The sequence below is a fragment of the Triticum aestivum genome, chromosome 1A (genome assembly GCF_018294505.1).
Source record: "Triticum aestivum cultivar Chinese Spring chromosome 1A, IWGSC CS RefSeq v2.1, whole genome shotgun sequence".
Lineage (NCBI taxonomy): Eukaryota > Viridiplantae > Streptophyta > Magnoliopsida > Poales > Poaceae > Triticum > Triticum aestivum.
Genome location: NC_057794.1, coordinates 327,371,831 through 327,382,344, shown reverse-complemented (window position 1 = coordinate 327,382,344; position 10,514 = coordinate 327,371,831). Strand labels below are relative to the sequence as shown.

The 10,514-nt window shown below is 43.9% G+C and overlaps 1 protein-coding gene across 1 annotated transcript; it reads right to left on the bottom strand.

The window, feature by feature from the left end:
* Positions 1-6,163: 6,163 nt before the first annotated feature.
* LOC123048783 (uncharacterized) lies at positions 6,164-9,025 on the bottom strand. The gene is made up of 3 exons (XM_044471820.1): positions 8,056-9,025; positions 6,756-7,304; positions 6,164-6,676 (listed from the first exon to the last, which is right to left on the bottom strand). Exons 1-3 carry the CDS (start codon positions 8,917-8,919, stop codon positions 6,563-6,565), a joined length of 1,527 nt encoding a protein of 508 aa, XP_044327755.1. The 5' UTR covers positions 8,920-9,025; the 3' UTR covers positions 6,164-6,562.
* Positions 9,026-10,514: the final 1,489 nt, after the last annotated feature.

Here is a 10,514-nt window from a genome sequence, read left to right as displayed (position 1 = left end):
TGTCAATCCAACGATAGTACATGCATAGAGGCGGAGGAGACTACAACAAGAAACAAGAATGTTATTAAAGAATCAATCAAAATACCAACAATATCTATTCGTGATGGTTAAAGCATACCGAAGGCTTGTCGTACTCTGAAATAGCTACGGGTGGATCTTCCTCATAATTGGCACACGTGAAAAACTTCATGCCCCTAAAAAATCCGTAACCTCCTTCACCTTGCAAAGATCTCCACACCAACACCGCAGAACTGCCATCCCCGGAGGCAAACTTGCATTCTTTATTTTCCTCGGCCTAATGCTTTGATCCGAGCAAGGCAAACTCATACCGACTGAAAAAATGTGTTACACACTTTGCGCAGTGGCGATTTCGAGGATGGCTGGACGAGAGCCTCGGTGTCTCCTTTTATAGGCTCAAACGATAAATGATGGCGAGAAAATAAGCGCGAACGACGAAATTAGGCGGGAAATTTTAGATTCCCTGTAGTGTCGGCACAACAGGTTCCCGCAGCATCGGATTCCCACAACGAGTGACTGATTACCGCAGTGCCGTCGCATCTACTCAAGCAATGGCCAGAGCGATTCTCGCAGTGCCATCGCATCCTATAAGGTAAAAGTAGCAAAAGCAGGACTGATTCCCGGGCGAAAGAACCAAAAGCAAGCATCAGCGTCCATATTCTCGCGCGTGGGAATCACCTCCGTCAACGTCGCTGTCGCGCCTGGGAATCAGGGCCGTCGGCGTGGTGTCGCTGTCGCGCCAGAGAGGCCGCCTGGAGCAGTGGCGGCGTGGCCCACCGGCTGGGCCCGCAAGCAACAGGTTTTGTCGTCCTGCGAGTGACATGGGCAGCGCCCATCGCCTCCCCCGGTGGCGGCATGGCCCACCAGGCCTGGCCCGTTGCATCCCGGCTGCTGCACTGTACCTAATCCGTTATACGTCGCGCGGTCGCCTCCTACTGTGGCGGCAGGGCCCGCCGCCCCCTGGCGTGGCGGCAGGGCCCGCCGCCCCCTGGCGTGGCGGCAGGTGCCACGTGTCGCCTGCCGCACCTGCCGCCACGGCCCAAGGGGTCCTTTTTGTTAAATATATCCATGGGTAGTCCTTTTTGACAATTCTGTTGGCCAGGAGGGTCTTTTGAACAAAAAATCAATCAATGATCGAGTATATGTTTTTTCTAGATGGGATAATCAATTAGGGCATCTCCAACAGCTGTAAGATAGGTGTTGGTAAATTTGCCACCTAGGACATAGTGATGAGATGGCATGTAATAAATATGGAGAGAGAGCAAAGGTGTATGTAGAATAACCAACAACCTTTGCACAAGCTCCAAGATGAAATAGAGAGTAATCACATTTATTTTCTCATCATTTATTGGATAGCTTAGATGCAACCTATTAAAGTAGCTATATGATAACTTGTTGGTTGATGACATGGACATTTTACCAATAAAACTAACATACAATCTATTAGAGATGCCCTTATATGTAAGGGCATCGTATGGGTGTGAGCGGCTCCTTTTCGAACTTCGACTCGGCCAGTATATCCTCACCTCCTCCTGTTTCCCTCAAAAAAAAGTATATCCTCACCTTGGGCTGGCCGTCCTCGATCCGTACACGCCACCACACGCCGTCTACTTTTTTTTCTGAAACGTTTTCTCTTTTGCGGGTTGCGAGAGATCCCTCGTCTCCGCCTTAATCTTGTCCACCACGTGTCATTATATCCCTAAAAAAATCAAATAAAGAGATTTTATCAAACCATTTTCCACAAATCTTGTTCACATTTGCTCGATGGATGCAATGACGCCTCTCTAACTTGCTGATCATCTCGACCTCCCGTAGCTCCCAATCAAGATTTATGTTAAGCTTTGACATTCGTTGGGTGTGGATACTCCTCTGTTGTGCCGTGCAGTTTAGTGTGCATGCAGGTGCAATGCGGTAGGCTATTTATAAAATCTTGGTATTATAATCCCTCAACAACACTCCACATTTACTTTCTCTCGTGATGATGGTCCTTCTACTAGCTACGTCGTTCCTCCTCAACGTCCATATCTTCTCTTTTTTAACTTTGTTACTTATTTTCCTTATAAACGGGTCAACTTGTTAAAGTTTTTTATCAGCAAAACCTAAATGGCGACTCTTTGCTTTTGCCGCTTTCGAGCAATACTAGCACACATGCCTGTGGGTTGAAACGGCAGGAAAAAAAATATCATCCACCTCTAGCTCAATAAATATGGTTCAAGACCCTTGTTCCAACATGTTCACATCCTTTATTTTAACATGGGTGTGTTTGGTTGTATTCTCATCTCAAACATAATTGTTCTCTCTCCATGCATGTTCATCTCAGCACCCCTCTTCATGCATGCTCTTAGTACATTTGTGCTAAACTAGTATATACTCATACACCCTTCATATACTCTACCAAATACACAAAAATGGGTCGAGAAAGAAACTTTTGCTTTTATACATCCTTCATACACTCTACCAAACACGCGTCACACTATCGTCGCTTACCCTCATCCTCGTCCTTACCGACGGTGACCACGGTATACAGATGATCACATCACATCTTGACGTGGTCAATTTCAAAGCAATGAGCTAGGTCGCCGAATGACACATCTGTCGCGCCAACGAGAGAATCTTTAAAACCTCAAAAACTAGTCTTGTCGACATAAATGTGAGTGCCATCTCCGCGAGCTACTCCCTATATTTTATATACATAGTAGAGTATGTAAGGAATTCAACTATCTTAAAAGACATGGTAAGCTAATACGACATGGGGCAGTGCAAGAAGTTCTTAAGAAGAAAAATGGATAAAAAAAACGAATCGGCTAAACCTGAAACCATGGAGGTGGGGTGGGAGAGTGGGTGCCGAGGAAAGAAAAGTACATAAGATGGAACCCTACATATTCTTATGTAATCTTATAACAATAAAATGAGCGAAAATTGATTTGGAGGCCGAGCTCCATGGAGGTTGGTCTTTTCAAAAAAAAAAATCAAAATTCACATTATTTTTACATTTCTAAAAATTCCAGAAAAAATACAAATATACATGCCATAACACACATGTGTGTAAAATTTTGGGACGTAATACATTGAAAGGAGGGCTATGCAAAAAAAAAATCATGGCTTTTCAGCACATGATATTCGTCACCAAAGTCCATCAATCTTTCTTTGCACAGATCACATTTCAAGGTATTTCATCTTGAAATTTTACACACATACACACAACATCCTTGTATACTTGTACAATTTCTTTCAGATTTTTTTAGGCTGAAAAACAAAGTTTGATTGTAAAAAAAAAATTGGCCTCCATGAAGGCCAAGCTCCGAAACACCCATTTTAAAATGGGAGGTAAATCATGATGATTTCATATAAAATATTTATGACCCTGTCATGATGCACGGACAATTTCTTTTCCTATGTTCTCTCCAGCGCAACATAATTCTTATGGGCCAAAAATACAAAGGCAGTTCATGCCGGAAAGAGAGGAAAAATTAAAAGTAAAGCATGTCTCACCTTATTACTCATTGCCTAGCCGATATGATCTTTATGACTACAAATAAATTCAATAACAAAATACTACAAAATAGTTACCTTGATATTGTGGCTAGTCCATATGCTAAATTTTCAACGCAGACGGTGAGGTAATAAATCTTTCATTTTCTAAAAAGAATGAATATGGGCGCTAGAACCTCATATTTCTTCAATATTTCGTTGAACTTCTAGCATATAGAAGTCACTTCGTTTTTCATATATTAGGCTAGGCCTCTACATATATATCAGAACGTTCCACATCAGGTTCTTCTATCTCAGCAACTTCTACAAAAAAAGGCAGATTCGACAAATCCGGCAACTTTTGCATTGTACTACGACTGGTTCATCTCGGCAACATACACAACACCAAAGTTTGCTCAAAAGTTAGCATCATGTGGAAATGTCAGGGTAGGAACTCAAAAGCAGCAGACACGAACACATAACATTGGGAGTCCAAAATGCAAACGGGAAAACAAAATTTCACCTGCTTGACCATTCATACCACTTTCTTACTTTTTTCAACTAACCAACTGGTTGGCAACGATTAGCATGAAAACCATCTTCTATGTTCTAATCAGTAAGATGCTGCAAACTGATGCTGTAAAGCCAATGCCAGATATGAATTCCACTAGTGGTTAGGGCGCCACCCCATGGCGCGGAGTGGCGCCGCTTGAGAGGAAGTTGTGCACACATTTTCATTTTAAAAGAAATAGTCCTCGTCTCCGTCTAAAAAAACATCTTAAAAAAATCCTCATCTTCATCTAAAAAAAAAATTACCACCTCAGCCTACCAGCAAGCACCACTTGGCATAACCCTCTATTTAAAAAACACCATAGGTCATCACCTTCATCTAAAAAGAAAAAAAAATACATCTAGAAAATAATCCTCACCTTCATCTAAAAAAATTTCAAAAGATTTCTTACTATGGCCAACCAGCTTGCGCCACGTGGCATAGTTGGTTGGCCACCCTTTACACGAGGCTTAATGGGTTTAATTGGCTGCAATTCATACATTTTATGCTTCTACGAGACCTTAGTTTTCTAGATTTCCACTATAAAAAAAAGCTCCGTACAATTCCTTTTACAAATCGTTGAGCTTGATAAAAGAAAGAAAATTGTCCAGAATTTGATATTGCGAATCGTTAACTAGAAATAAAAAGCACGACTTCAGGGACCAGAGCAGTTTGCACAAGTACCACTAACGGCATTAAAAAATTCCTAATTGATTAACCAGATCAATCAATGGTCATTTTTTAAGGGAGCGGATAAGAAATTCGAAACTGGATTGAGAGGATGTTTGTTTCCACGGACTTATTGGTTTAGGGACTTAAAAAAGTTCCTATAAGTCCCATCTAAACCAAACAAGAGGGACTTATATTTTGAGGGACTTATAGGGACTTAACGTGGGCATTTGGGACTTATCAAATAAGACTCTCAAGAAAGGACTTATAGTTGTAATATGGTCTTATAGAGACTTATAAGTCCCAGGAACCAAACAGGTAGGGATTTTTTAGGGACTTAAGACTTGTAAATTGGGACTAAAAAAAGTCCTAGGACTTATGAACCAAACAGGGCCTGAAGCACTCATAGCAAACCGTTTTCTTTTCAGACAGTCAGTAATCAGGCATCATAGCGTGGAAATCGAAGCCACATGCTAGCCTACTTCAAGACAAAAGTCCAATAATCATATAATCCAGGTAATTATTCTTATATCCAACTAATAGATGCACTGAATTTTATTTCATGTTTTCAACATCCATGCCAACATATCCCTCTTTTTTTTTTGCGGTGAACCAACATATCCCTCTAAATTCATTGTGTAAGAAAAAAGCAACAGTTCGACTAAGCACCAAAGTTTAAAGAAACATTTAAATCTTATGCTCCAAAGAAAAGGATGATGCAGTTTACACACAAAAAACATCTTTGTTTTACACAAAACAGCAGAAGTTATCACTGGCAAAAAAAGATAAAAAATTACCAAGGATTGATTTATCTTGCTCATATTAGTTGTGAACTCATGGTCAAAGATAATTGTTCTAGCAATTGTTTGGAATAAACAACCTGCTATACAAATAGTAAAAATGACAGAAATAACAGCCCCTATTTTTTTAGATATAAAAAATATTTCAAAATATCTTATTCACTATGGTCAAGCAACTTGTCCACTATAACTGATAACACTGACTGTTTGATAATTGACACAGATGTCTATCTGCCTATTACCCAACCAATGTGAATAAGTGAACAAGGATGAAACCATTCCTGCTGTATCGACATGAACAGAAAACAATGCTGCAACTGTCTGAGTGCAATCGTCAAAGAATGCTATGATAAAAATGTAGTGCACATAAAGTTGTTCATTTTTTTTTTTGAGGGTCAAGTTGCTCGTATTAATTAGACTGCAGGTAAGCACATAAAGTTGCTCGTATTAATTAGACTGCAGGTAAGCACGAGGCTGTTTTCATGTAATAATAGCATAAGTTTAACTACTTCCTTCGATCCATTTTAATTGTCGTTGATTTAGTACAACTTTGTATTAAATCAGCGACGATTAATATGGATCGGAGGGAGTTTCTTTTTTTGGGGATCTATAAGTTGAACATTTAAAGGTGTTACAAGTACCAGGACATGCATCGTGATGGTTCAGTTTATCTATTTATTGCACTTGACAAATGTAGGCAACAAATGGTCAAGAAAGATTAACAAGCCTGCATTGCATACATGACACATCAACCATGGTCGAGAAGGCGTAATACTAGCCTGAAAAAACATCCCAATTTTACCCTTAAGTGTCTTATGATTTAGCAAAAATGAGACTTGTCACAATTAACACTAAGAATCTATTTCCCATTGTACTTACTCGGAGAAGATACAGAAACTACCTTCAACAACTATCAAGTATAACAAGCCTCCAATTACTGCCAAGTGCTTGAGGCAGAAAAAGAGCCCCCAGAACACTTGATCCAAAGAATGTAGGATGGTAACTACATCTTGCAGGTATCATCTGGACAGAAAATATACATCTCTGTTCTCCATCAATCAAGAGAATCAGAAGCGGAGCCGAATGCTCTGCGCCCACATTGCCGAACAAACATAAACAGAGTACCATTAATAGATTCTTTCACAGCACTGCATAACCTTCTTGGTGCCTATATCAGCAGAATGATAGTTAGCAACTGTACAGGTTGAAAGAGTAGAGGAGATTTTTCTAGGAATGTTAGAACGAACCAGATGCCATCTTTTGCTTAATGGGGACGCAGAAACTTGAATCTCATCTATGCCAGATAAAGGAGGTGACCTAAAGCAAAACACCTTCCTTTTGAGGTCATCCCGTTCACTTGACCTTATGTAAGAGCCTCTAGTTATGTTCCCATCCTTCCAAACATCCTTCAAGAAAAATAAGACTGGCCTCTTGCACATAGACTTCTGAATTTCCTTGGTGTCAAAATCAAATTCAGTTCTCTGGCTCATCCTATTAAAAGCGATGTAAGTCCGCTCGGATCGCTCCAATTCAGGAGGAAGAAGAACACTGGGGTACACTTGAACAACATAACCCAAAGAGATGGCAAGTGTAAGCTTCTGCCTCTTATCATAACAAACTGAGCGCTGCAAGAAGCTCATGGGTTCTATTTTCATAGCCTTCGTAAAAAGCTCCAAGCTCTCAAGAGAGTTCAATCCAGGATATATAGGATCCACAAACTCCACATGGTGGATACTGATGAAAGGAGCGATTGGATGAGCAGCCAATATACCATGGGCATTGCCTCTGATATCCCACTGATTATAACATCAGAGGGAGAGTACATACATTAGGAGAGCAGGGAGGTTAGAGGGATCTATCCAAAATTCCAAATCCATAATTACATTAATGAACTGGAAAATCAATCCATGCAGTTAAAGGTCGATGCTCACACCAAACAGAACAGCTTGATCAGCAACTGTCCATTTTTTCTAACGATGTGCTTATCCAACAAAGAGATGTGCAAAGATAGCACCGTAAAACAAGTAAACAAGCAAGCAAATCCTATCATAAACAGAGGAAATCAACAGTCAAGGCCAACCAAACTTGCTTTCACTATCATAAACACTCTCGCAAGGCCCTACTTTTGTACATGCATTACAACCAGTGAGATAACACAGGACACAGCTAGGGTGGTACCACAGAGAAAGGATCAACTTTCTTTCTGTCATAACGAATCAAGCGTGATACCCATAGTAAAGTTCAAAACAGCGCACCAGCATCTAAACTTCCAAAGCAAGCTCTACAGTGGGGCTAATTCCTCAGCAATCCCCATATTCGTTCAGTCCACATCAAGAGCGTGATACATTGCACTAATTCAAGCACGGAATGGGGAGAACTGGTTTACTAGCAGAATCTACATAGCACGACAAGCTAAGCGACCAAATTGCTTTGCTCGGGATGAGATTTATAACCATTTGATAAGATCTCTAAATAAGATAAACTCTGTAAATAGCCAAAAAAATAGTTGAATGCCGACCAAAGGTTGACGGATAATAAGCTCCATACCTGATGGAAGCCATATTCGCGGGAAAGGGGCACGCCAAGCTCCGTGATGCAAGCATGGAGGCGGTCGTCGCTTCCATACAGCCTGGGGTACCTCTCGATGCACACGTCGAGTGTCCGCGCGAGCGCAGCGGCGAGGGGGAAGCTGAGCGCGACGCCTCCGCCTCCGAACGCCATGCCGTGGCTGAAATAGGTATTGGCCGAGTGGCTCTCCGACGGGGCCCCGACGTACACCATCTCCCTCCAGTCGTACTTCCCGAGCACCGCCACCAGGTTGTCCGGGGACAGCACGGTGTCGTCGTCCACGAGCACCACCCACCGCGCGCCCCCACCCCCCACGAGCCGCACGGCCTCGGCAGCGATGCGCGCGATCCGGAGCCCAGAAGGGTGGCCCGTCGGGTTGGTGTACCGGAAGCGCGAGGTGTCCTCGGACACCCGGATCGGCGGGAGCGAGTCCTCCCCGGCAGCGCTGGGCCCCGGCGCGCCGGGCGCGCTGGCGTCGAGCCAGACGTGGCCGCGCATGGAGGCGGGATCCCACCAGAGGCGGATGTACTCGCGGCGACGCGGCCAGAGGTGCGCCGAGCCGGCGATCCCGAAGACGATGTGGGCGAGCGAAAGCGGGGAGGACGCGTCGCCGGCGGAGAGCGCCTCATCCGCCGCCGCCGCGTAGGACAGCGCGGAGGAGGAGGACGCCACGGGGGCCTGGGCCGGGGACAGCACGAGCACGAGCCACAGCGCGGTGGCGAGGAGCAGCGAGAGCAGCGCCAGCAGCGCGGTGGCGAGCGGGCAGCCCCGCGGCGGGAGGATGGAGAGCGGGAGCTGGAGCGGCGTCGGCGGCGCTGGCGAGGCTTGGTGGGGCTTGGGCATTGGACACGGGGGTCGACGCCGCCGCCGATGGCCACGGACATTTGGGGGCGTGGCGGGACGTGGCGATGTTTCAGGGATGGGCGGTGCGTGCGACACACCCGGTGGGTGGTGGGTGGTTGTAATAGCACAGGTCCTTCACACTACATTCGAACCGTGCATTTCCCCTTGTATTTCAAAAAGAACGTCTGGATTTTACTTATAAAACATTACGAATCTTTGCACGATTGCGTTACTTAAACAATCCGCTGTTTTTTGAATTTGAAAGGGCGGTGTCATTTATTTATTCCAGTCTAGCCTGAGGACGGGTTAAGGTTTGAAGCGTGCACGTGGGGGGCGATGGGTTAGCGTGATTAGTGGTGGACTGCTAGCTACGATGCCACGAATTCTTTTGACTTGCAGTGTAGGCGACATGTATGCTTGAGAACAGAATAGAATATATCTCCGCGCAGTGAGCCGCAAGCTTGGTCGTTGAAAGGGTGACATGTGTCTAGGGAATGTGCTTATATAGAGGATAATGTATATCTCTTTCACTCCGCAAAATAAAATGTGAGTATATATTTTTCAGGGGACCCGTGGAACATATTCGCTGATCTACCTCATCAATGATTGTACTAGTACCAATATTTGTGGGGATGGGTTATTGCAATGTGGTATGGCGGTATTATCCTAGTGAGCAACAGGTGTGTGGCTGGCTTGAGTTTGCAGCAAGTAGTTGGAATCAGTGAGAGTTACAGTACCTGTCAAGCAACCTTATTAGGCTACATCAAATATCAGTTTCCAAAATAGTGGGCTAATGATGAGCAGTTGCCAGTTGGAAGGTGAACTAATTACTGCCTGTTTATGCATGTTGTATTTGATGTGATGGAGCTAGTAGCTGTGTTGTGTGATAGTGATATGAGGCTGAGAGCTCTGTGCTTCCTCACAAACAAAAAAAAACCGTGGATGTTGGAGTGATCTCATGTGGTGCAACCGTGCAAGGCATCCATGTATTTTTCTCTTTGTTTGGATTTAATATTATCCGTCCGTAGCTATTTCCCGTTGTCTTTCTCGTGAGGATCCTCCTATCATTGGTTTTGAGGTCATGAGCGTCCATATCTGGATATACTTTGTAGAACTTCATCAGTGTACCACAAATTCAAGTGTATGCTAAGCCACTGGAAAGCAAAACATCCAAACAAAAAATTGTGCGATATACGTTTTCCGTCGAGTCTCCATTACTCCATCTTCACAATAGTTTTAACTATTTATATATACGAAAGAAAATTAAAAGTGGGCGACTGGTGCTTTGATTTAGAATTCGCTTGTATTTTTATTTTCTCGTGAATACGCTTGAGAGCATATCTTTGCATTGATAGGGAGAAGGAGAAAAACACATCCACACCACGGGCACGTGCACAACTTGGCGCGTCCGTGGCGACCGTATGAGCAGAGAGCAATGGGGATGCTCAGCCCCTCACAAATATTCAGGTCACGAGGATGAAAGAGCTAAGTCTTTTGGCTCCGGCAATGGCCAAGGAGCGAGCATCGTCCTTGATTGCGGCGACAACGGCCGAGGTAGAGGGAGCGATCTTGTCAAAGAAGGCTGCATTGCGGTG

Excerpts from the sequence above, each read along its gene's own strand:
- LOC123048783 (XM_044471820.1), bottom strand. The coding sequence starts at position 8,919 with ATGCCCAAGCCCCACCAAGCCTCGCCAGCGCCGCCGACGCCGCTCCAG. Across the intron at positions 7,305-8,055 it reads GCGAATATGGCTTCCATCAG|TGGGATATCAGAGGCAATGC; the intron begins GTATGGAGCTTA and ends TGTTATAATCAG. Across the intron at positions 6,677-6,755 it reads TAAGCAAAAGATGGCATCTG|GCACCAAGAAGGTTATGCAG; the intron begins GTTCGTTCTAAC and ends CTGCTGATATAG.